At 48.8% G+C, this 27179-nt stretch overlaps 1 protein-coding gene across 1 annotated transcript in view; it reads left to right on the forward strand.

Moving 5' to 3' along the window:
• Positions 1 to 27179, forward strand: part of Galnt9 (polypeptide N-acetylgalactosaminyltransferase 9) — a 77518-nt gene that overhangs the window by 40614 nt on the left and 9725 nt on the right. The window contains exons 3-6 of the mRNA XM_076922348.1: positions 3944 to 4110; positions 5600 to 5774; positions 11864 to 12061; positions 17980 to 18097. Coding sequence (XP_076778463.1) covers positions 3944 to 4110; positions 5600 to 5774; positions 11864 to 12061; positions 17980 to 18097 — 658 coding nt within the window. The remainder of the gene's footprint in view (positions 1 to 3943; positions 4111 to 5599; positions 5775 to 11863; positions 12062 to 17979; positions 18098 to 27179) is intronic.

The following is a 27179-nucleotide window of genomic DNA, read 5'->3' on the forward strand; positions in this document are numbered from 1 at the left end:
GAGAATTATAAAATTAGGTGCAAGCCAGAATGAAGACACTTCCCACCATCTCTCCTGGGGTCTCCTGACCATGAGGCCAGGTTCTGGCAAGCGGAGTCACTGTCCTATTCTGCATGCCATCTCACACAGTGCTTCTGCAGGGCAGACATTTATCAGTGTTTGGGCAGGGCCCATTACCCTTCCACTCCTGGGAGACCCTGGCTCTTCTGCAGGTGATCAGGGGTACAGTGTCCTGTGCCCACTTCCCGGCCCAGTGGATGGCGAATGTGAGAAGAGTCTAGCCTTCCTCAGTGTAGGCAGTGAGCCAAGGCTGGACCCCATGGTCCAGGAGATAGTATCTCTCCCTCTCAACAGTCCTGGACAGGCTGAGGACCAGGAACAGGACACTCTTAAAGCGCACCCCTTAATAAACCAGTCCTTGCAGGTAGAAGGTTCTTTGGAGCAAGTGCACATGTCTGTGGCCAAATCCATGGGCTTCCTGACAGCTAACTCAGAAACAGAAGGAGAATTAGTACAGTCCATCCTGCCCCTGCTTCCCAATAGCAGGGCTTTTGCAGATGCTCAAATGATATTTGGCCTAGATGTCCACCAACATCCTCTCATGAAGGAGTAGGAGAGAAAACCCTGACAGAGGACATGGGTGAGGGACACAGTCATGAGGTCTGTGTGCTGGGTGGGTGAGTCTTGTACATAACCATCCTCGGAGCAAACCAACCACCATCCCATGTGCAAAAGATCATTCCAGCTGGGCTTCTTGACTGCTTACATCCACTCACAGAGGCCTTACAAGATGGCTGCCTGAGTATCTAGTGTCTTCCCACCACCTGTTGGTATGCTGTGATTCCACGTGGCCCCAGGAAGGGGTTAAAGTATATAGACCAAAGACTGAAAGAGGCTTCATCTGAGGCTGTGGGAAATCAGCATCCCTGTTGACGAAAGACTTTCCAGTGTGGCCTTTGAGAGTAGCGTTCACAGCCTTGTAAGTAACCTGCACTCTGTATGAAACCTCAGCTGGTTCCCCAGCGTGAACTGGAGTGGAATTGTGCCTGTTTGTTGTTGGGACCTTAGAAGAAGAAATAGACTTTTTTTTTTTTTTCATCCTGCATCTTCTCTTTAGGAATGAACTTTAGCAGTAATAAGGACAGGGACTCTAATGACAGACTCAGTGACAGTCGCCTGCAGTTTCCTGGTGCAGGAAACAGTTATACCCCTCCCACAGACAGGCATGGGGTCCCTTCTGGGTGGCTGCAGCTCCTGCAAGCCCGCTAATGTTTTCTCTGTTTTACATGCTTTGCAAGTTCATGAAAATCATGCATTCAACTTTCTCCTTTCACGGGTAAATGGACCTAGGTCTTCTTGTCAGGAAGTGTTTGTCTGAGTGATGAAATCTCCATAGCTGAGCACATGCAGCTCATATCAATGTGGTGTTACACAGCACTTGTCCCTTGAAAGTCACACAGGCGGTGAAGGCGGTGACTGTTGGGGGAGGCTGGGTCCTTAACTATGCTGTGTACGGGGTGTCCCTTCTGTGCTCTGCTCCTGACACAGATGGCTTGGGTTTCCGAAGCTGAGAGAAAGAGTCCTCATCTCTAACAGGGGTATTTGTGGCTCTTGGGCTGAAATGATTGAGTCCGCAAAGAGTAAGAGTGAGCAAATGCTGTGCTTGTTCTCAAGTGACACCAGAGCCCTTTCGACTCTCTCAGTCTGAATGTGGAATGAATGTTGCTGTTCCTGGTGCCACAGGCTGATCTGTGTCCTCTGAATTTGCTTTGAAGCATTAACCTACAGGACTTCATATGCTTCACTTGGAAGCAGAGCTACTATGAGTGTGATTAGTTAGTTCTGGATGCTGCTGTTTGATGGGACCCCCTAGCTCCCCTCCAGTCTTTCCCCCCCTTGGTGATAAGGGCTTATAGCCATTTTGTCTCCTGCAGTACTATCTACCCTTACATCTAGTATTGTCACGCTGCAATTCACCCATGATCCCATTAGCAAGCACTCTTACTTCTGAAGGGGTTAGGTTGTACCCACCCAGCACATCTCTCCTGTAGCATCCTGTATCACACAAAGGTAGGTGTGTTTAACTTTAAATGGCTTGCCCGTTAGGAAGGAAACCTTATTTACTTCTGTGCAGATTTCAGTGGACTCCGTCCTCACTTCACCTACTTTCCTGAGTTTCGATTCTTCCTTCATCCATTTATTTGTTGCTGTTTTGAGATAGGATCTCATTCTAGCCCATATTCGCCTGGAATTCTCTGTGTATCCGGGCTAGCCTCAAACTCACGGTGATCGTCCTGCCTCCTCCTCCTGAGTTCTGGGGTTACCAGTGTAAACCACCTGACCTCCTTTGCTCCCTTCACTTTCTTATTTGGATTTTATTTCATGTTTATGGGTGATCTGCCTACATTATGTGCATGTATATGTCTGCATACCACATGCATTTCTCATGTTTTTGAAGGCCAAAAGAGGGTATCAGATCCCCTAGAACAGTGAGCCACCATGTGGGTGCTAGGAATCAAGCCTGGGTCCTCTGGAAGAACAGCTAGTGGTCTTAACTACCATCCATCTCTGTAGCCCCTGAGTTGGATATTTTTTTTTGAGACAGAGTGTTAGGTATCCCAGTATCTTAGGATGTGATAAACCACCATGACCAAAAGTAACTTGGAGAAAAAGGGTTTATTTCATCTTAAGCTTCCAGGTAATGGGTCAATGGGAAACTGGGGGCAGTAGCTCAAGCAGGGCGGGAACCTGGAGGCAGGAACTGATGTGGAGCCCATGGAGGGGTGCTGCTGACTGGCTTGCTCCTAATAGCTTCTCAGCCTGCTTTGTTTTAGAACCCAGGACCACATGCCCAGGGATGGCTCCACCCACAATGATCTGGGTCCTCCCACACCAATAATTAATCAAGTCACTATCCCATGGCCTTGCCTACAGGCCAGTCTCATGGAGACATTTTCAACATTATGGTTCTATGAAAACTCTATCTTGTGTCAAGTTAACATAAAACTAGCTAGCATGTTCAGTTGGCTAGAACTTGCTATATAGCCAAGGACGACCTTGAATGCCTGATCCTTCTGCCTCTGCCCTTGGGTACACAAATACCCCTGTGTATTTGTTAGCTGTGTTTGCTTCTGTTTGAAACATGACTTCCTCCACACAACTTCATCACAGGCTCACTGTCTCTGGTCCTGGATTCCAACCACAGAGCCCTGGTTCTCCCAGCTTTGTGCTTCCCTCTGCACTCCCAGAGGCATGAGGCTTCCTCCCTACGTTGCTCACACTAGACTCTAGTGGGTGGTACCTCAGCACATTTGTTCCCAACAGCCAGGTGGCGCCTGCACACTCCCCCCAGCTCAGCAGACCTTGTTAGACAGTTGTACCCAGCTGCTCATGGCCTATGTTACTGTCTGCCTGGATCAATCCCAGATGTCAGGTGCTAGTTGAGCTGAGACTATACAGATTATCTAGGGTCTACAACCTATTCCTCCTGCTATGAGACCATGGACACCACTGGAACTACACAGAGTGTGAGCAGCACAGGAACCCCCCAATGAACCTCAGGAACATCTATCCTCTAACATTAACGATAACCCTAATCTCTAACCCTAACCCCTAACCCTAACCCTTAATCCCTAACCCTAAACCTAACCCTTAATCCCTAACCCCTAATCCCTAACTCTAACCCCTAATCCCTAACCCTAACCCTAGCCCGTTAAGCATCCTGCAGTATAAAAGGTGTAAGGTGAGTAGGCACAGGCTCAGTGAACGAGAAGCTGCAGCTTCCAAAGGTTGGCTCTCTTGTAGCATTTCTTGGTTTCCATTGGCTGCCTTGTTTCTGCCCTTCGGCTGAAGGGTCTAGAACCTGCCAGGTTGGCCTCCCACAGTGACCACCTCAGTCCCAGCTTCCCACTGTACCCCCAGTGACCACCGGTGCCTCCCACAGGTGCAGACAGATAACATATTCCGAAGACCTACCCCAGATCTCCGTGGTCTTCATCTTTGTCAACGAAGCACTTTCAGTCATCCTGCGTTCTGTACACAGCGTGGTCAACCACACACCCTCCCACCTCCTGAAGGAAGTCATCCTGGTGGATGACAACAGCGACAACGGTGAGTGACAAGCACCTGGCTTTGCTGCCTTAGGGGCAGTGCCACGGCTTTGCAGCTGTGGACCAGCTCTTGGGTGTATGGATTCCTGTGGCCATCCCAGCTAATGGCTTCTAACAAGGGTCTTGAAGCCGTAGAGTTGAGTTGTTTAAAGATTATCCAATAGCTTTATATATTTGGCAATGCTCGAATAGCGAGAAGCCCTCACAATTAGCGGTGTTACCCAACACCTAACCTAGATACTACAACTACCTTAGATTGCTGCCAGCAACACGCAGGGTTCTGGGCTGTGACCCTTTGCTCTGTCTTTGTGTTGTTGGCACACAGTTTTCTGGGCACCTGCCTCTCAAGGCCACTGCCTGCATTGGTTACTTTACAGATTGCTGGGACGAAGTATCTGACAAAATCAACTTAAGGAAGGACCTGTTTTGGTCGACAGTTTGAGGTTATGGCACATCATGATGGGGATGGCATGGCAGAAGGTGCAGAAGGCAGTTAGTCACATCCATGTTCAGAAAGCAGAGAAGATCAGTGCTGGTTCTCAGCTCACTTCTCCTGTCTTGTTTAGCCCGAGACTCCTGTCCATGGCCAACCACAGTTAGAATGGGCCTCTCACCTCAACTAACGCAATCTAGAAACTTATCCATTTACCATTTTAACCATCTTCAAATGTGTGGTTCAGTGATATTGAGGATATCCATGTTGGGCAACCAACACCTCTACCTCAGAACTGTTGGTGGGGGAAGGTATTTTGAGCCTCATTCTGTAGCCCAGGCTAGCTTGGGACTCATTACATAGCCTAAGCCGATTCCAGACTCACAGAGATCCTCCTACCTCACATGCTTGAGTTCTGGGATCCCAGGAATAGGTGACCATGTTATGGCCACAGAATTCTTTCATCATCCCAAACTGAACTCGTTCTCATGGAAACCAGTTGCTTACCTACTCCAGCAGCCAGCACCTTCCTACTGTCCCTCTGTGAATTTGACCCCTATAGACATGTCCCAAAGACAACCAAGCACAGTATCTGTTAGTGTCTGGTGTGTGTCACTTTTTACTGTGTCATGGTCCCTCCATATTGTAGCAGTATCAGGGTGTCCTATCTCATCATCACCAAGTGACTCCCTTGTGTGGAGATACCTTGCTGGCTGCCCCCTCATCTGCACAGGAGTTCATTCCTGTGTGTAAAGATCTGGCTGACCATACCCTCATCTGCACAGAGTCTACATTCTTGCCCGTAGCGAAGTTGCTGGTCCTGCTTCCTACGCTGCCTCGATCACTTTGATCTGAGTTGTTTTTATTTTTGACTTTGCTATCTTTCCCAGATTCAAAGGACTGGGGTCCCGCGCAGTATTTTGGATCTCTCCCAACCCAATGTGACTTCACAGTATCTTTTTTGAAACTCTGGTTTGGGAGCAGGGCTCAAACATCTCAGATATGACTCAGGTTCTTGCCGGTGCAGCATGCTAACACACATGTCTTTCTACTTCAGTGGAACTCAAGTTCAATCTGGACCAGTATGTTCACAAAAGATACCCAGGCCTCGTGAAGGTTGTGCGCAACAGCCGTCGGGAAGGTCTGATCCGTGCCCGGCTGCAGGGTTGGAAGGTGGCCACGGCTCCCATCGTTGGCTTCTTTGATGCCCACGTGGAATTCAACACTGGCTGGTAAGGGCTGGGGTGTGTGAACGTCCTGTGTGGATTCAGATCAGACAGCACATAAGGCTGGGCGGGGGTGGGTGTTCTGGGGGTTTCCAGAGATGGTCTCTGCTGATAGCCATTTGGCATAAGAAGGAGTATTTTCTGGACCTTGTGGGAAATTCTAGATCTAGAAACTGCTTCTTATTCAGGGAAAGGATTGGGCTCAAATGAGAAACCAATGGGGCCCTACGGCCCTGAGTTGAAGAAGCATCCCTATCCTGTGGTCATAAGCCAGTAGGTATGCAAGACATCCATTACAGGAGCAATCTCTCTATCCCTCCAGTATGGATTGGGATCCTGCAGTCCATAGGTGCAGAGACCTTAGACCAGAGCAGGGCTGTGTAAGCCCAAGGCATTCACAGGGGCTGAGTGGTCCAGTATCTCTGTCCAGGGATGTCTCATGCTTGTCTAGCAAAGGATGACCTGAGGAGAGTGTCTTTTGTCCAGCAAGTGACACATCCTGAAGAAGCAATGTCAGAGGTGTGGGGCCAGAGCTGGCTCCTTGTCCCATGCTGCTAGGAAAGGGCTTGTCCCTCCTGCTGACCCTGGGCAGGAGCTGAGATATTGGTGCTTCAGTGATGCCCTCCTCTGGTGACCAGGGTTCCTGGCTATTAATCTATGTGGGCTGTGGGAAATTTATGTGGGCTGTGGGAAATCTATGTGGGCTGTGGGAAATCTATGTGTGCCTATGGGTGTGGCCAGCTGAGGTCTCCTGTGGTCTTTGTTTCTCATATGGAGAAGAGGGCATTAGAATCCCTACTTGTGGCTCTGCTCTAGAACTCAGTCTCTGTGCTTGTCAAGATCACAGAGTGGTACCTGCTATCACATATATGCATGTCACATGAGCAGCTGGGACCATAAGCCAAGATGCCAAGACCACTTTAGGGCAAGATGTGAGAGGTGAGAGTGGGTACCATGGGGTGCAGGGAGTAGGGTGGGGCAGAGGGAAGGTGGCCTGGAACAGTACTGCCCTGAGGCCACCACCACCAAAGCCCCTCACTAGCTGCTGAAGATAACTGGGGCTTGTCCTCTCCCAGCTTGGGCACTCGGATCAAGGTGCTTTGGGGCTGGTCCTTCTGAGGCTCTACAGAGAGTCTTGCCCTCTCTCAGCTCCTGGTGGCCAAGTGTCCCTCAGTGTGTGGCTGCACTACTCTGCTGGCTTTCACATGGCCTACTGTCCCTTGTTAGAACCCTGGTCATTGGCTCTGCCAGGATGTCCCTATGCCAAACCTGAACCTTAGAGCCTCTCAGGGTTCACAGTTGTGATGGTTTGTATATGCTTAGCCCAGGGACTGGCACTATTAGGAGGTATAGCCTTGTTGGAGTAGCCACTGTGGACATGGGCTTTGAGACCCTCATCCTAGCTGCCTGGAAGTCAGTCTTCCTGCTAACTGCCGTCAGAACAAGAAGTGGAACTCTCAGCTCCTCCAACCCTCTTTGTCTGCCTGGATGCTGCCATGCTCCCTTCTTGATGATAATGGACTGAACCTCTGAACCTGTAAGCCAGCTCCAATTACATGTCATCCTTATAAGAACTGCGTTGATCATGGTGTCTGTTCACAGCAGTAAAACCCTAACTAAGACAGAAGTTGGTGCCAGGAGTTAAGTATTGCTGTGATAGGCCTGACCATGCTTCTGTTTGGAAGAATGTGGATTTGGGGACTTCAGATTTGGAAAGTGGTGGAATGCTTTAAATGGGGCTTAATGGGCTATCCTAGTAGGAATATGGAAGACTTTGTTGCTGAGAGTGTTTTGAATTGTGAGGACCTGGCCCAAGAGGTTTCAGAGGAGAATTTCAGTGTATGGAGTGAAGACTGTTTTTGTTTTGCTTCGGTGAAGAATGTGGCTGCTGTTTGCCCTTGTCTGAAGAGTCTGCCTGAGGCTGAGGTGAAGAGACTCAGATTAATTGCTTTGACAAAGGAAGTCTCAGAAATGCTCATCACAGACTTTGTTCTCTGGTTAAGTCTCATGAAGAACATTTTAAACAAGTGTAGCAAGATGAGAAAGGAAAAATATAAAATATATGGTTTGAGTATTAAAGGAGCACCAGGAAGTGAAATGGAGCCGAATGCTTTGTTCAAGGATATTAAATTGAATTAAGGGAGTATCGACCTTGGAGAAAGTTCCAACCCAGCTAAATTTAGGTCCAGGTATAGTAATATAAACCTTTAATCCCAGGAAGCAAAGGCAAGTGGTTTTCTGAGTTTAAGACCAGCCTAGGACAGAGCTGGTTCTAGGTGAAGAAAAGTTTAAGTCCAGGTGTGGTGGCACACATCAGGAGACAGAGCCATGCAGATCTCTGAGTTCAAAGTCAGTCTATGGAGCAAGTTCCAGGACAGCCAAGCTTAGGCAGTGAAGGAGTTGAAACACAGAAAGCTGGTGAAAATGTACTAGAACAAGGGGGCCGTGTTCCAGCTCCTGCAAGCAGCAGACCTGGGCAGCTTCAGCCATGTGGCTCTGACTTGATAGTCAAGAGAAGAAGGAGACTACTGGGACAATTGATGCTGCTTAACTGGGGCTAAGAAATTAGTGGTGATTAAGAAGAGACCAGCATCACTGAGGTGAAATCTTCTGGGAAGTGTTTTCTGACAGCACAAAGAAGCTGTGTTCCAGAGATAGCCAAGATTGTACCTCGTGCTGCAGCTGGACTTGGTGATGTCTGAGAGTCACCCAGGTGGTACTGGTTTTGAAGGCATGAAGGGGTCATGAAAAGCAGCTGAGGCTCGGCACCGTGAGAGGCCACGGAAGGCCATTGGTGAAGGTTGACAGCCCAGGACTAAAAGGGACATGCAAAGGAGTTGAGGCTTGGCACCATGAAGAGAACCTATGAGATGCTATTGGTGAAGCCTAGTTGCAGTTGAAGACCCCAGTGTATTGGAGATGCCAGTACCATGGGATGATCACCAGGAACAGCAGCAGCAGTGGAGTGGATCAGCCTGAGCTTAGAGTGCTACAGAGGGCAGAGCTGGAGAAGTGACCCAGGCCCTTCAGAGGATCCCAGAAGATCATGTGTGGATCCCAGACATTGAAAGGAGAAGCTGTAGCATTGAAGTTGCCTTGGAGACCCCAAGATGTTACAGATGCCAGAGCCGTGGGCTATCTGCTGAGGAAAGCTGCTAACAGGGAGTGAAAACAGCCCAGGAGAAAGAAGATTGTTGCAGTCAACAAAGATGAAAAAGGATCTAGAGATATGAAGACCACTTTGACATCAGACATAGAGATGCAGAGTTTGGAGTTTGCCCAGCTGGTTTACTGTCTTGCTTTGGGGATTACGGTAATCTTTGAACTTTCGGCTTTTAACATTGTTGGAACTGTTCTAGACTATGGGAGCTTTGGAAGTTGGACTAAATGTATTTTTTATTATGCTATGGGTATGTATGGCCCCCATAGACTCATGTGTTTGAACAAGCCTATAGGAGTCAGAGAGTGGAATGTGATGGTTTGTACACGATTGGCCCAGGGAGTGGCACTATTAGGAGGTGTGGCCTTGTTGGAGTACGTGTGTCACTGTGGGTGTGGGCTTTGAGACTCTCCCTAGCTGCCTGGAAGTCCACTAGCAGCCTTCAGATGAAGATGTAGAACTCTCAGCTCCTCCTGCACCATGCCTGCCTGGATGCTGCCATGCTCTTGCCTTGATGATAATGGACTGAGCTAGCCCCAATTAAATGTCATCCTTATAAGAGTTGCCTTGGTCCTGGTGTCTGTTCACAGCAGTAAGACCCTAACTAAGACAACAGTGAAGGACCCACCCAGAGCCAGGTCACCAGGGAACATCCAGTTGTCCATTTTCAAGAGAAACAAAAACTCAAGAGTTTTAAAAAAATATTTATTTTATGTATATGAGTGCTCTATCTGCATGTACACCTGCATGCCAGAAGACGACACCAAATCTCATTATAGATAGCCATGAGCCACCATGTGATTGCTGGGTACTGACCTCAAGACCTTTGGAAGAACAGACAGTGCTCTTAACCACTGAGCCATCTCTGCAGCCCTTGTCCCACCTTTAAAAAGGAACTTTAAGTTGGTTTTTTTTTTTTTCTGTTGTTTATTGTGAGCATATACACACGAGCACGCCACAGTGTACATGCCGAGATCAGAGTACAACTTAGAAGGATCAATGCCCTCCTTCTACCATATGGGTCCCAGGGATCGAATTCAGGCTTGGCAGCAAGCACCTCTCCCCTATGAGACATCTCACTAGGTCACCAACTCATTTTTTAAATAGAGAAGTTTGTCATGGTGTCAACCTGGGGGTTGGGGGACTGATAGCTGCAGAGGAGCTCAGTGCAGGAGTGTGTGGAACTATCCACCCATGTGTGGTCCCAGAACCACCAAGGGTCCCCGGGTACTGGGAGTTTCAGGATATATTTAGCTCCTGGTAGTGGAACAGCATTTCCTGACTCACCCCTGTTTGGTTTGTCAGACAGTCATGTCTTGGAGGCGGCTTTTCTTGTACAGTTACTGTGATACTCCAACTGTCTCAGCTATTGTATGACTATGACTTGGTTGGTTATGTCAACAGGTGTTTGACAGTCCTGCCTCCTGCTCCCCGTACCCCATGCCTTCCTCCTCTGCCACTCTGTGATACGGCTCTTCTCATCTTTCTGTCACCTCCTCAAATCCTATATCATCAATCATATGTCACCAGATACCTTCCCACTAGAGTCTCCTCCTACTGTGGTGTGGGTTGTGCATCATACAATAGTTACACTGGCTACCATCAGCGCCCCGAGTTTACTAGGCACTTAGGAGAACTGAATTTATCAGTCAGAATGCAACTTTTTTTTTTTTTACCTATATGACTCTTATTTTCATAATTGGAAACCCCGTTATCTGCAAATAGCTCCTAGCATGGCCTTTATTGCAGATCCTACATGTTGGCAGAAAACGCATTTGCTATGTCTCTGGTGGGCTTTGTTCATTCATTGATGAGGAGGTAGGTCAACAGAGGCTCACCCAGAGGGACAAGGCTACCCCTGGCAGGATAAGGTAATGAGTCCTCCCCTATATGGCTGTGACTTCTTCTCCTTCTACTGCTGAAGCACACAGATCCTCAATCTCAGATCTTAGGTGAACCCCAGTTTGGATACATCCCTCTACCTTGTGGGTAGATAACATGTCTTTGACCTTGTCCTTGTGGTAGATAATATGTCTTTAAAGGCTAGGGCCTGTCCCTGTCACCTCCAAGATACCGCACAGGCGACGACCCAGCTGATGTCATGGAACAAATACCCGCTGCTTTTGGCCGTTCATCTCTGCCTTTAGAGTCTCTCTTGCCCTTCTCTCCTATGGCCTCCTGACAGCCTCTTGCCCTTCTCTCCTATGGCCTCCTGATAGCCCCGCCCCCATGCATACTGGGCATGTGCAGACAGCTGGCAAAGCTGTTCTGTCCGTGTAGACTGTCCATCCATACTCCCTAACGTCCTCCCACTCAGTACCCAGAGCACTCCTTGCTGGATATCATCTAGAACTCAGAGTTCACCCCACTCACTACTTCCTGTTTCCCATAGTACCTTTCCCCTCCCACACTCCCTCTACCCAGGCCTCATCACACTCATCCCCCTAACCATGGTCTATTGTGTAGGCTGTGCATTGCATGCAGTTTATGTAAGCACCGTGCGTGAGGCATGGATATTTTTTTTTCTTTTAATTTTATGAATGCAATCTGTTACAATAAGTGTGGCCCACAACAGATCTTCAGTTAACACTTGGAAATGGACGTATTTACCACAGGTACAGGAATAGAGGGGAGGGGAGGGTTAGGCTAAGAAGTCTCTCTGTGTAGCACCAGGACCCTAGCTGACCCATGGAGAACCTTCAGATGTCCCTGTGCCTAGCACTGACCAGTCAAGAAGACTGAGGTGACCAGGCTTGGGTCAAGGCAGTATTGTGGGTTAGCCATTCCTCGTAGTCCAAATTGGCCATGACTGGGTCCTGTGCTCAGCTAGGTATCAGGTCCAGCTGCAGGGTCTGAACTCATGGCCAGTGGGGTTCCTTCCTTGGATTGCTAAAGGTTCGGGGAGGCTCTTGTTCATTGCCAGCACCTTTCCCAGGGCTGAGCCTGCGCTTGCACGGATCCAGGAGGACCGGAGGCGCATCATCCTGCCAGCCATCGACAACATCAAGTACAGCACGTTTGAGGTACAGCAGTATGCCAGCGCCGCCCACGGTTACAACTGGGGCCTGTGGTGTATGTACATCATCCCTCCGCAGGACTGGCTGGACCGAGGTGATGAGTCAGCCCCCATCAGGTGAGCCAGGGTTAGTGTGGGAGGTGGGAAGGTTCCAATCAACGCTGGCTCAGGACCAGAGGGAGGATGTTTCCTTGAAGAAGCCCCAGCCTGGCTCCAGATTTTAAAAAAAAAAAAAAAAAATGTGTGCCTACCTCACAGGGGCAGGGTGTGCCAAGATTACAGAGTAGCCATGGTCAGGGAACATGGACAGGGCTGGCTCAGATCCAAATCCAGAATGATGACCAGGTTGGATTCGATTGTGGTCTGGTTGTGTGATCTTGAGGAGAGGCAGAGAGAGGAAGAGAGGGAGAGAGCGCGGAGAGAGACTAGAAGAGACAGCAATGGAGAGGCAGAGGCAGAGACAGACAGGCTGAATGAGTGACAAAGAATGAGACAGAAGCAGAAAAACAAGACAATACTGAGAGACGGCAACTGAGAGAGACAGAGTGAAGGTCAGAGACATAAAAGCACAGAGACAGAGAGAGACAGAGAGAGATGGACAGAGACAGTGAGGAAAGAGAGAGATAGAGACAAAGAGGAAAGAGACTGTGAGAGGCAGGGGGGGAGAGATAAAGACATAGAGACACAGTAAAGCAGATGGCAGTGGAGAGCAGAGGAGGCAGCCATGGAGAAGCCCTGATATGGTCAGAGAGGACAGCCCATGGCTGGGGACTGTGTTCATGGTAATGTGGACCTCACGTTACTCTGGGGAGCATTTTCTTTTAGTTTGAATTGATTCTATAGACTTGAGGAGAGGAAGTTTGACCATTTCATGAGATCTGGGAGCCCCATTCATCCAAAGGAATTATTCTGCTCAACCAGTTTTCTTTCACCTGCCTTCCTCGGGTAACTCCCACCTCCCACCACACCACCTGATGAGCCCCTGGGAAATCTGTGCCTTCACATCTGGTGGCTTGCTCCACTTTCTCCTGGGGACCCACCTGGGTTCCAGAACTGTCTTTGGAATGAGTGAACATCTCCAGGTCCTGCTGGTCCCAGGGTGCTGTTATACACCTTGCCCTGTCTCTCCACAGGGCTGTGGGACTTGGTGGGATGACCTCCTTGCCTCCTGGTAAAAATGGCATTTTCTAGCTAGAGTGCTGCAAGCAACTACAATCCCTTGGGCCACCGCTCCTGTAGGAGGGTCTCCTGGAGGCTTCCCAGGCTGGTGCACAGCTTGACCCTGCAGACTGAAGGACTAGTTCATTGAAATGCGTTGCTCATCTCCTCTCGACTGGCAAAGAGCTATGGGTAGTAAATCCAGATCTCAGCATTGTGAGATGAAATCATTTGGGGGGAGGCAAAAGAAAACAAAATCGTCATCTCAGAGGAAATAGTTTTACAATGCTAAGACTAAGGAGCTTCCAGAGCTGGCAAAGTACCATCTCCCCAAACTTCTTAGCTCCACAAGGTCGTTTTCTCTGCGATGGACCAGGAATCTTGGAGTTGCCTGGGCTGCAGCAATTTCCTAGGCAGGGCTCTCAGCTCTGTGCTTTGCAGCAAGGCTACAAGCATGGAGCTCCCCTAAGCACAGGCCCACAGATGGGTCCCAAGGGGCTCATTGAAGCAGAGAGTGACAGTCTGAAGGTTATTTTTCTTCATTTGAGATTCATTTCATGATCCCAATTAGTAGCAAGATAAATGCTTCGCGAGTGACATTTTAGAAATCAGAAGAAGTCCGAGGCCCAATGGGAAACATCTCCCACAGTTTATGCCAGGCTCCGGATGTGCAAGAGACAGTGGGGAACAAAGCTTGACGGCTTGATTGAGTCCTGTAGGATGCTGATACCCAAACCCCTTTATTAGAATCACCCAGAGCTGTTAACCCTGCTGCCAAAACCCAGCTAACTAATGGGGCTGACTTAACAGATAGCACATTAAAAAAGCATACGGCTAACCAGAAACCCCAGCTGAAAAGAGACAGAGACACCACCACATACCCATGAGGGTGCCCAGAATGAAGACAGGTAATACTTTAAGGGGGGTGGGTAGGCAGGGAGCACACAGAAGCTCATGCCTGGCTGGCAGAAGCCACTTTGGAAAACTGCTGTCTCCTGTGAAGAAGCAAGAAGTTCCTGCATCATCTGGACATCCTATTCCTGGCAGATTTTTTTCAAAATGAGTGAACACGCAGCCCACACAAAGGCTTATATACAAGCACTTGCAATGACAATTTAAAAAACACTCACTGTAGAAACAAGCCAAGTGTTTTGACCCGGTGAGTCCTGCCAGACAAGGCTTCCCTTATCCTGGAGGACAGGGAGTCACAGAGGAGAGGATCCTGACAGACATCCTCTCCCTCATGGATTTGCCGTTGGAGGTGGTCTGATACATCTGGTGTGCATCACTGTCTTGATATTATAGTCCAAGGGGAAAATCCAGTTAGGCTTCATCTCCCTAAACTCTGGAGTACAAGAAGCAACAGGGTGGGGAATTCATCATTGCCTCCCTCCCTCCTTCTGGCACGTGAAGAGAGACAAGGAATCCAGCCAGACACTGCCTCCCTCACTCTAGAATATGAGGAAGTGTGGGAGAGAATCCTGTCAGAGGTTTCCTCCCTCACAGTGTTGGAGCAGGAGCAACAGGGGAGGATCCTGTCAGCCTTCTCCTTCCTCATTCTGGGGTGTGAGTGACAGTTGGGGCAGATCTCACCTTCCTTACAGTGCTGTAGCAGGAGCAACAGAGGAGGAAGAACCCTCTCTTGTCACCTCACCCACTCTACAATATCTAGAGTAACAGGGAGGAATCCGGCTCGATTCGGAGGATCAGAAATCTAAGACAGGGCCGGATCAGACAGCATTTGCTCTGTTGTCAGGAGCCATGGCTGCTCCCGGTCATGTGTGGCTTCTCATAGCTAAGGATCTGAACTGAGTTTTGCTCTTGACCAAGGTTGATTGCTCTCACAAGAGAAGAGCTCTACCGATTCCTCCAAAGTGTGACCAGCAAAAGAACAGACTCTGCCTGTGGGTGGAAACATGCTATGATCTCCTTCCTTAATGAAGCCAGCTGGGCCAGTCACCTGGCTAAAGGGACCACCGTTCAGGAAGGCGGAGTCACCTAACACCATGCTAAAGAGAGGGGGGAACCATTACCCTTTAATGAGATAATGTATTTTCCCTTCCTGGAAAGCCTGCTCCTGATGGAGTCATAACAGAACTCTAACAGGTCCGCCCACCTTTCTGAGTAGAGACTTAGAAAGGTATAATGTTTTCTGTCTCTCTCTTTCTGATAATGGCCTAAGCCTAGGTGTGCCCTCCCTCTCTTTGGGCTTTTTAGAACTTCCTCTGAAGTCTTTCCCACCATGTGGCTGCTTCTCTGTCATACTGTCTTAACTCAAATGGCGAAGAGACATGGCTTCCCTTTCCCTTCCCCATTTCCCTCATCCCTTCCTCCTCCTTCTCTTCCTCCTCCTCTTCTTCCTCCTCACCCTTTTGAGACAGGGTCATACTATGCAACTCTGGCTGGCCTAGAACTTGGCATGTAGACAGGATGGCCTTGTACTCACAGAGATCCACCTGCTTGTGCTTCCTCAGTGCTGGGATTAAGGGCATTTGTCTGCCCTGTGGTTTATTTTTTAAAACTCTAATAAAATTATTTTCAAGTTAAAACAACAGAAAAAAAAAAAAACAAAACAAACCTGACCAGTTCCTAAGGAGAAAGCACCTTCCTCACACACTCAAACACCACCATGCCTGCCCTCTCTAGCATTCCATGAAGAACTGGAGGTCATCTAACAGGCTATGTTGGGAATGAGAAATAACAGAAATTTCCCAGTTTTGAACACTGGTTCTGAACTGACTGCTTGAGACCTCCACACCGAGCCATAGCATCTGCACGTCAGGTGTCCATGGAATTTCTTCTGGCTCATTGTCACACCATGGCTCCAGTGGGTCCCCAGAGTCACCTCGGCACTCTCCAGATATGTAACTGGAATAGGATATTGGAGTCAAGTTTTACACAAATAATAAAACTACCAGAAATGGAAGAGAAACTCAAAGGAGAGAAGTCTGGAAAGGTGAGGGAGCCTGAGAACCAGGGCCCAAATGTGCCTGGCCATTCTTGACGTGACTTGACTGTTGGTGGCCTGATACAAGTCTGTAATAGCCAAATAATATTCTGCTGTGCACAAACCATTGTTTGTTTATCAATCAACTGCAGAGACCATTTGGGTTGATCCACTTTTTATGCTACAACAGAAACATCCAGGTTCTAGCGGATCTTACAGGCCCAGAAGATGGGGTGAGAGGTAAATGATCTGCTATGGGGACAAACAGAGCTCTTGTCCCCCTGGGGGACCTATTGCTGTGTCTCAGTGTCCTCTGAATGCTGCAGAAGTGGGGGTCACCCCTACAGTGATCAGGATACATCCCCCCAGCCTGAGAAGACTTCATCTGAGGCATTGCTTGGTTCTGTTCTTCTGTAATCATAGCAAGAATTCCTCATGCAAATAAAATCAGCGCATCTGACTCGTGCACTGTGGCCTCCTGAGTTTCTGTTTATTTTGGAGCCAAGCAATAATAAAAAATCATTACTGGCTATAATGGCCTTGGTGGGGAATTTGGCACCTCTTCATCAGAAATCATCCTGGGATTGTTATTGTTGTTAAGAAGATGAGAGACATACCTGTTGGACTTTGGGATCAGACCTTAGCCAATCAAGTACTTGCTATTAAATTGAGTACTTGCTGTTAAAATTCAAAGGTGCTATTAAAATCTTGTTACTGTGAGCTTTGTGGACAACAATAAAAAATATAACAAATAAAAGGACAACTGTTTTTTAATACTACTGTGTTCACCACTGCCTTTCCGTCAACAAGAGCAGAATGTTTCTGTTAAATTAGTTGCACACCAAAGTATTTTCATTCTTTTTATTGGAAAGATTCAGGCCTGCAGAAGGCATGAGCAGCTAGCCTCCACTGGGTTCAGCATCAAGTGCCTTGGCCTGGGAGAGACTAAGCTCCTGGTGCTGAGGGATGCCTTTGTTCTGAGGCAAAGCCTTTTATGCAAAGCCTAGAAGGCCGGATTGTGTTATGTAGTGTACATAAGGTCGCTGTCTTTTTCATCCTGCCTGGCAGGCTCAGCGCACTCCACCCTGTACCAATACACCCACACACACAAAGTGTCATCAAGATGGTGGCCACTACTCTCCACCCCCACCTGGCCCTTTATCGATCTTGCTTCTCCATGTACCGTTTCCTGGGGGTATGCACATTGATGTGTTGTTTGTTTTGGTTTTTTGTTTGTTTTTGTTTTTGAAATAGAGTTTCTCTGTGTAAACCCAGGCTGGCCTTGAACTCAAGAGATCCACCTGCCTCTGTGTCCCAAGTACTTCTGGGATTAAAGGCGAGCATTGCCATTGCCTGGATGACATTGATGCGATTTTTGGTACCTAGATAATGAGCATATCCACTCATGGTTTCAACAAAACACTGGAAGCTTTTTGCTGCCACTTTTAAGTGTGTGTATTTAAACTGAAATATTACACGGCAGCTGGCAGTCTGTTCACTGCAGCTGCATAGCTGTGTACTCGGGAACTTCAGAGCTTCTCACTCAGACTGCTATCAGTAAAGGCTCATAGAGCTGAGTAGTATACACTTACACAACTGTGCCATGTAGCACTGAATCCATACACACCAACAAGACACGCGGCTGAAGGAGTAAGACTAGGTGTGACCTGTGGAGTGTCTGTTGGAGTCACGCAACCCAAGCCAAGCTCTTACACTCTGGTCTGTACTGTGCTGCCAGAGCCTAAGGCATTCAAGGACAGGTCCATGGCAGCTGGAGAAATGGCTTCCCACTATACCCAAGACACACTGATGTCAGTAGAACAAGTAGCATGGGGATACTGAAGGGGCAAAGAGGTTGTGGTCTCACACACAGATAGGGCTCCGGGCCAGACCCTAGTGACAGCCTCATTCTGCATCTCTCCTTTCCCAGGACACCTGCCATGATTGGCTGCTCATTTGTGGTGGACCGGGAGTACTTTGGGGACATTGGCCTTCTGGACCCGGGCATGGAGGTGTACGGTGCCGAGAACATTGAGCTGGGAATGCGCGTAAGTAGGCACGCGGCTGGCATGCTCTAGGGAGCCAAGACTGTCTAGTCTACAAGGGTGGGCCTTAGGGCTCAAGCTGCTTGGAAGACTACGTTAGCTCAGCCAAGACAAAGGCCCAGTGGGAGTCCTCGCTAGCACTTTTAAAGTGAAGCTCTGCTTATGAGCCAAACAAAGCAGATGGAGCCCTGTGTCTGTTTGTGCTTCAAACTGTCATTTTCTGTGTTATGCACATTGGCTGGTGGAGTTGCCTGGGAAAGTCTCATCCTTAGAGCCCAGGTGGACGCAGTGGGGGAAAATTGGTCCTCCAGCTAACTGGAGACAGCTCAACGCACCTACCACCTTGCTTACAGGGAAAGGCAGAGTATCCACAGAAGGTACAGATGCCCCTTTGAGGGGAAGCATTGGAACACCTGCGGTGGAGGTGACAGGCGGAACTGGACACGAGGGGTGGGGGGCAAGCACAGGGTAGACTGTGACCTCAAGCAGAGAGGTTGTGGGATAGAGATCAAGCAGCCATGAGCCCTTATGCAACCCCTGTGAGACAGACGTGGGCACAGGCTTGCCCTGAGCTTTTGCCTCTGTATCCCTAGGCCACTGGGCCTCTTGGAGCCATCAGTAACACATGTGTTGATCAACTCATAGCTAGGTTTTATGGCTACAGAGGGAAAAGGAAAAGATGCCCTGCTTTTCCCTATCCTGGCTTCTAGGAAAGGTGATGATTAGAGAAAACTAAGTGTGTCCTTCAGATGGGAAGATGGAGTAGGAAATGAAGCAGGGAGGGGCCGAGGCAGGAGCATTGATTGCAACAAAGAAATTTAGTGAAACGCTCTAGTGAGCCCCAGGAGCCTGGACAGCAAGGCAAGATACAGCAGACAAGGGACTGACCAGTGCAAGGCTCCCGGGCAGCCTGAGACACTCCTAAGGTTTGTGTGGCCGTACCTCAGAGATGGGAAGGTACTCACCTAATCGGTGGAGCAGGACATGAAGCACCAGACTCCACGGTTCCTGATGCCTTCTTCCAGGATGCCTCTGACTTGTGGGATGAGAGAGGCTACACAGAGAGGACAAGACATAGCTGAAAGAAGAATTGAGGAGGTAGTGATGGAAAGTGGGCTTGCTCCTCAGACTCTGAGCTATCCTGAAAGAAGCCAGCCATTTTCAGTGGTGGGTGGTGGAGGGGAGAATGGAAAGCGGCTTCCCCGCCATATTGGTTTTGAGCATCTGGGAGGGCAGAGGTGTCTCAGGGGTGTGGGGCTGACTGTGGGTGCATGCCACAGATCCTGAAGTCCCTTCCAAGTTCAGCATCTATGCAGCCCTGTCACTGGGAGAGACCTCACCACAGCCTTCCCCAAGCCTCAGTTGCTCCATCTGTGTTCCAAGTACTTTGTGAAGAGAACAGTTGTTCAGTGCTTTGTTTTGTTCTCAAAAAGGAAAAAAAAATCAGGGTGGATTTGGAAGCTGGTGGTCAGGGCTGTGGAACAGAGGCTGTATATTGCAGACCTGTGCTAGGCTCTGACTTCCTGGGGGACAGAGAGCAGACTCAGAGGAAAGCTTCAGGTCGATTTAGAGTTTACAGGAAAATCCAAGGACAGGTAAGTTGTGAACTTCACAGTCGGTAGGAGGAGGAGAGTAGAGAAGTTAAGGATCCACAGAGGTCAGCCGTATGATGGCAGGCAGCCAGGCAGTGGGGAACGAAGCCCTAAGCCTGCATTAGGGAGTGGAAATGCATAGTTAGGCTCTGACCGGCATCCCAGATAAAATGAAGAAAGGGGATCCTTGAATCTTTCTGAGTCAGAATGCACAAAGTCGGGCAGACCTGGCAGAACTCATGGTTCATAGGGAATTCTGGGAAGGGATGTTATAGAAATAATAGCCCTTTTCATTGAGAAATGTCTCTGCATACTTAGAGATAAAAGAACGGCTTTTTTACCCAAAAAGCCCATGGCCAACCAGGGCTAATGGACAAATACAACATGGCCACTTAATAGATTTTACTAAGTCAGTAAAATCTAAGTAAAACTTCCGGCTCAGGCACAGTCATCCTTAAATTTCTTTAAGGTCCCAGCCCCAGGTTATTCTTGAAACAATTTAAACAGAGACAGGAGACTACAAGTCTGGCCACTTGAGCAGATGGGAGAGTCTCCACAGCAAAGATGTCACCAGAATAATTTCTTAAGTAAACCTGTGTTGTTCTTTTCAAATAGTTGTTATCTGGGCTTGTCTTTCTCGTCTGGCAGAATCATGCTTTTCCCCAGAAGGGAACTGGGGCTTTATGTCAGACCAGGACTTAACATTGGTTGTGGCCCTGCACTGCCCCCTGGAGCACGTCAGAGGCATGTTCTTTGGGAATGAGTCTAATGGCTGGTCAACCTTGGTGAACAAACATTTACATTCAGGCATTGTAAATTTGTTTAACAGGCCTAGTTACTTATTTTTAGTGTATTTAGGAAGCAGCACCCCTTAACTGAAATTCTACTTTTTGTGATTTTATGTCTACAAGACCAATCTATTAACAACAACAACAAAAAAAATCCTTTGTAATTTCAATTCTACTGCTTTGAGTTTTTCCTACATCAGGAAAGTACGTTATCTTAGGGTGAACCCACCTCCCTAAGGGTAGTCCTGATCTGCCCCACTGGATTAACCATTAAGGGAAGAGACAAGAATGTGGCTTCAGCCAGAGGTAGAGATCTGCACACAGAACTGAAGAGGGCGCAATTACAGGCTCCCATGCTGGAAGACTGCATGTCACTCACACCAGTCATGCATGAAGCACACAAGTGAGCCTAATGCGTATATTCTATTTTTATTTCTGACTGCATTTAGGGGAGCCTGCATGGAAGCAGACAGTTTCAGCAAGATAAAATAAATCAGAGAAGGAAGGGAAGGAGGGACAGGCTGACAAGGCATACTTACACAACCCTGCGGGCATGAGCAGGAGGAAAGCCAGCATTCCTCTGAGCCAGGCACTGCCAAGGTCTGCTTTCCTGTCTAACCCCTGAGGCTTGGAAGGCTGAGCCCAGGAATCTCTGTCTTCATTTTTAAAGGCTGGAGTCTGAATATCAGGTCTCTGTAAGGAGGAACTCTACTTACCCAGAGACCCAGAGTCCTGGGAGGAACCCCAAACCAGGAGCCCAAACAGTGTGTGGGAGCCAGGCAACAGGCCTGGCCCATGGGGAGGAAGCAAGGTTAGCTACCCTCCCCTCAAGGTACCCGATCCGCATCCATCAGACACCTGTGTGGCTCCAGGTCCTTTTAACTGTGGGGGCAGCCCCCTGCTGAGGTGCTTTACCTTAGAGAATCCACAGGAGGCATCTCTAGTCTTCCCGAATGTGAGTGTTCTCTAAACATGTCTCTAGTATTAAAGAATAATTGATGAAAAATGGTTCCTCCGTGGGGGGGTGGGTCTAGAAACTGCCAGGGAATAGGCATCTGTGCAGTCAGTAGCGATCGTGAAAGCTGTTTTGCTCAGATCAATGTAGATCTATCTGACCCTTTAGGGTATGTTCCTGCTCCCCGCAGTGACCCTGAGATGACCACTGGGTCCAGCACATGTGTGTAGACAAAGAGGATTCTCAAGCAGAGAGATCCAGGGCACACTGGAATTTGGGCAGCTCCATCGTCCCCCCTCACTCATAGTACCCAGATGATCTGGAAGCAAACAAGGAGTCAGGACAGACCCAAGCTAGAGATGTCAAGACAGTGAGGATGACAGTGGTAGCAAGACATCCCTGCTGGCTGGCGCATCACAGGAGGCCTGTGGCCAGGACAGGACAGGAGTGGTTAGCGGCTGTTGGGTGAGGGCCAGGGTCTTCTGGATTTTTCTCATTCCTAAAGTAGGTGGGCATTGTAAAAGTGGCTTTTTAAGAGAGAAAGCTGCTGCTGGGTACTTGGAAATAAAGACAAAGGAAGTCAGGAGTGAGCAGAGGTAACCAGGTATGAAGCTCATCTCCATGATGGCTCAGGAGAGCTGGGCCTTTGCCACCTACGGTGACAGCAGCTGCCACGCCCAGAACTTACGGTCTTGGTAGACTTCTGTGCTGTGTCCCTGGACTCTGCACAGGCCTCCTATCTCGGTCACTCTTCTTATTGCTGTGACCAAATACCCAACAAAACAACTTATGGGAGGGAGGGAGGGAGGGAGGGAGGGAGAGAGGGAGGGAGGGAAGAAGGGAGGGAGGGAGGGAGGGAAGAAAGGAGGGAGGGAGGGAGAGAGGGAGGGAGGGAGGGAGGGAGGGAGGAAGGGTCTGTTTTGGCTTGTAGCTTGAAAGTACAGTTTATCATGGCAGAGGTGTCATGGCAGCAGGAGTGTGAGGCATCAGACAACACCGTGTCCCTGGTCAGGATGCAGAGATGGACATTAGCTCTCAGATGCTTTCTCTTCCATTCAGTCTGGGAGCCCAACCTATGGGATGCTGCTGCCTTCCTTCCTCAGTTAAGTCAACCGAGAAACCTCCTCACAGAAAGGCTCAGAGGTGATTTTAAGTCTGATCAAGTCAACAATCCAGATTAGCCACCCACCTCCCAAGTCTAAAAGTCCCAGTGCCCACCCCACTGGATGATTGATGCCTCTGCCTGTCCCATTGCCACCACCCACTGTGAGAACCTAGATATGGCTGGGGTGTCTCCAAGGACCTATTGTCCTGTCACAGATAACGTATTCATGGGCTCTGGTGTGATTGATCACTGAGGCTGAGATCCATGCTGGAGAGGACTGTGACATCTCATGATCTAAATGCTTATCTAACCGTATGCAGCCCCATCCTGAGAGGCCATGGGGAACACATGCATGAATGCACACACAAGGGAAATGTACACAGGGTTATTGACAGCTGGCCCCACCCTTCTGCTCTACCCAGGAATCCTGAGTAGAAAGGAGGTGCTCTCCCAGGACCTATATTTTCTGAGGCCTGGATACTGGACTGGCTGACCCAAATGCCTATGGTTGTAGGCCCTTCAGAGGGCAGAACTGTATTTCTCTGGACACTTCAGCTAGAGGCTTGTTGCCCTGGGCCTTAACTACCAGCAACCCAAGTACTTGGCAGCTTCTGTGATCCTCAGCTTCTAGCCACAGTAAATGCTGGCAGCAGACAGTTCAGAGCAGCTAGAGTGACAACTGCTAGTGACACAGCTCTTAAGCAAGCCTTAGGTGCTGGGACCCTTTGGCCTGGAGTGACAGGAGTTACAGCTCTCAGGCTTTGGATGTCCGAATCCTTAGCTCTTAAAGCTTTGCAGCTCTCTGCAATTCCCCCAGCAGCCAGCGCCCGTACTTCCTTGTCTGGGGCTCTCTTCTCTCTTGCTTTCTCCAGTCTCCACTCTGCACCTGCTCTGACTTGCTCAATACCTCTGCCCCACCCCCACTGCCAAGTTGTTTCTGCTCCTTGTCTCTTTACCTTTGTCCTTGCCTCTTGTCACTGCTGCTGCTGCTACCCCTGCTGGCCCACTACCATAGACTTCTCTTCATGTTACCAGTTCAGCCTGTTGCTATCACCTGGGGGGTCGGGGGCCAGCACAAGAGGGAGTCTCCCAGTGACTCACAAACCTAGATGAACAGTTTGCTTATATAGCCAGAAAGTGGGTGTGGCCAGAGCACAAAATTACTGCAATCCTTTGTACAAATTAATGGACTGTGGTTTCCCCAGTCATGACATAGCTCCTCTTGCACCAACCAGCCGTCCACGAATGTTACCTGCAATCACAGTCCTCTTCCCCGTACAACACTCTTAATCACTGAGTTATCCTTCCAGCCCCTAGAACACACTTTCTGAGGATGTCTCTACAGAATAAGAACAGGGTCTCAGCTGGGTGGTGGTGGTGGTGACACCTTTAATCTCAGCACTTCGGAGGCAGAGACAGGTGAATCTCTTAAGTTTGAGGCCGGCCTGGTTTATAGAGTGAGTTCTAGGACAGCCAAGGCCACACAGAGAAACCCTGTATTGAAAAACCGAACCAAAACAAAACAACAAACAAAAAGAAGAGGGGTTTACAGTTTCTTCTTCCTTGTAAAAAATCAGTTCCAAGGCTAAGTCCAGTCCCCTCGGGGTGGGGTCCTGGGCCAGCGGTGGGCGATTCTCAGGACAGGATAGAGCATATGTCCTGCTCCTCAAGCCGCAGGCAATTTACAGAGCAGAAGCAAGCGTGTGAGCTTCTGCTCTACGGCTGGCTTTCCAAAGCAGACTTCGTTAGATTCTGTCCTGACCTTTATTAAGTCTAATGGACGTAGCAGAATCATTTCCCCCTAATTGGCTCCAGGACTTTCCTCATTAGGGGACGTGCAGCTGGTATTTCTACAATCACAGGGATGGAAATTGACCTGGAGACCTCAGAGTCCCTCTAATTGGATTGAGTCGATTAGAAAGGCTGTGTGGGCCGTCATATTAATCACAGGTCAGAGACAGTGAGAACAGGGAATGCGGAGCAGGGCATAGACCTGTGGCTGCAAAGCAGCATCCTGAACAGGTACACACACCCCCGCTTTCCCTCTGAGCTGTTCTTACCACACTGGCCTGGCTCCCACTGAACCAGAACCTTCATGTCTCTGTTTAGGTGTCAGCCTTAGAGCCCCTCCATCTTGCCAGCCTTTCTCATGGAAATCCCTCAGCCTCTCCATGCTTCTGTTTGGCCAAAGCACATGCAGACTGCATGGGGAGAGTTCTGTCTGTTTGGTAGGAAAGCTCCTCAAGGAGATACATTTCCCTGGCATGATTCTCTGCTAAATCGTGTTATCTGTGACCCCCAGGACGTACCACAAGAGTCTGCAAGTAGCTCCTTTCTCTTCACCCCTTCCCAGCCAGTGCTGCAGCCCACTTTTGATGAATCTTGTATCATTTCTGAGCTACAGAGTCACTGACTGTATGCACCATGGTAACACCAAGGGCTTTTAGACTTGGGAGATGCAAATGTTCTGCCCTGAGCCTTATGAGAGCAAAATTCTAGTAAAAGAGGGAAGAGAGGAGACAGGAGGTTATAACTGAGTAAGGTGTGTGTCTGAGGCAGGAAACAGGCCGTTCCCAGGATATTTGAGACCCAAGAAGATACCAGACCTCAACCCAAGGTGACCGGGGCTGAGAGATCAACTTAGGGTTGTGTCAGATCTGAGATCATTACCACACTGTCATTATTTATATTGGGGTGTCTCAGCTGCTCCCCTGAAAGTGGGTGGCCTAGAAGAAGCCTGCTTCTAAGAACTCTGACATTAACTGTTGCAGGCTGCCAAGAGCTCTCTAGGGGCACTGGCTACATGGCAAGCAACTCTAACATGCAAGGAGCAGGGCTAGCCTGGACACATCCTATGGACCACACTATGGCTGCCATGCCGCTATGATCCTCACTAAGAATGCCTGTGGGAGGCAGGGAGAGGGGCCCTTTGCTGTCTGGGTGTTGGACAAGAGTAGTCACAAGCTGAGCATCCTCACCTGCCGGCTATCACATGTGCACAAGCCCCAGCTGTGGGGAGCAGGCGTTGCCTGGGGGTGGGGGAGAGGATGAAGGGTATCTGCTGCCTCATGAGTGGGAACACCACAGGCACAGTGATTCCCTGAGACTTACATTCAAGCTGGACTCTGCTCACTCATCTGTTGCACCACCAGCGACCTCAGTCTGTTTCCCAATCCATTGTAGAGGAGGCCTATGAGAACTAACTCTGGAACTGTTTAAGGATTAAATGCTGTGGGTGTTCACAGTGGCTCTGATAGATGCTTGCCCATCATCTTGTTTGTTTGTTTGTTTGTTTGTTTGTTTGTTTGTTTTTCGAGACAAGGTTTCTCTGTGTAGCCCTGGCTGTCCTGGAACTCACTCTGTAGACCAGGCTGGCCTCGAACTCAGAAATCCGCCTGCCTCTGCCTCCCAAGTGCTGGGATTAAAGGCGTGTGCCACCACTGCCCGGCTTGCTTGCCCATCATCTTAAACACAGTTTTACTTCCCTTTTTTAAACCGGCCTGATGTGGCAGGGACCAGGGACCACTGGCTCAAATAGAATTGTAATTAGCCCAGTTTGTCAGAGGCAGGTGTGCCCCTGCTCAGCGCCTGCTTGTGGATATGTGTGCACTTACTTGCGGTAGGTCATGTGCTATTGTGTTTTTGATATGGCTCTGCAGATATCCTTGGGGTGACCTGCTGGAGCAGCATGTCTACTACAGACATGTATCCATAGTTCCTTATCTTCTTCCACATCCTCAGATTCGTGGTGCCGGCCTGGCAGGCACTTGTGGCTTCTCTGTGTCACCAGCCTGGAAGGGACAGCTTGGTCTGACTACTCTTATAACAGCTCCGTAACCCCTTGTAATATGTCTCTGAAAATGGAGTTACCCAGTCAGATGAGGCTTGTATTTGTACAGCTTTTGACATCAATGTTAGTCCCTTTTTCTGCCCCCAGAAAGATATTTGTATGTCTCTTGTTATATTTCAATGTGCACATGTGCACATGTATGTGTGTGTGCATGTGGTATATGTATGTGCATTACATAGAGATTATACATCTATATGTATATGTGAGTGTGATATGTACATATGTGAAATGAGTGTGGTATCTGTGTATGTATGTGTGTAGTATGTATACATGTGTGATGTGTCTGCATACGTGTGGTATATATATATGTCTATGCATGTGCATGCATATGGTATACAGTGTGGTCTTTGTGCATATATGTATTTGTGTGGTATGTGTGTATGTGTAGACATATTTATGTGTGTGGTATGTACATATGTGTGTGGTATTTATGTGTTGTAGTATTTGTGTATATATGTGGAATGTGTTGTGTCTATGTGTGTGAACGTATGTGTGTGGTGTGTGGAATATTTTCTTTGGCAGTGATACCTGAGGAAGCCATTGTTCAGGCCTTGTGACATGTGGGGCTGATCAGCTGTCGTTTTTATTTTCTGCAGCTATGACAGACACTGAGGACATAGCTCTGTGGTTTTGAATGAGTCTGAACACTGTGTGCAAGTGTTCACCATATGTTTTTCCCTCCCTGGCTGGCTTTGCTTGCTTGCCCCTCCTTCTCTGGCTCATTGAAGAGCTGTTCTGCCCTCGGGGATATCAGCTCCCTGTGAGGTTGGGAAGCCCCTTCCTGTTGCATCTGGC

This window comes from Arvicanthis niloticus, chromosome 24 (genome assembly GCF_011762505.2).
Source record: "Arvicanthis niloticus isolate mArvNil1 chromosome 24, mArvNil1.pat.X, whole genome shotgun sequence".
NCBI classification, from domain to species: Eukaryota; Metazoa; Chordata; class Mammalia; order Rodentia; family Muridae; genus Arvicanthis; species Arvicanthis niloticus.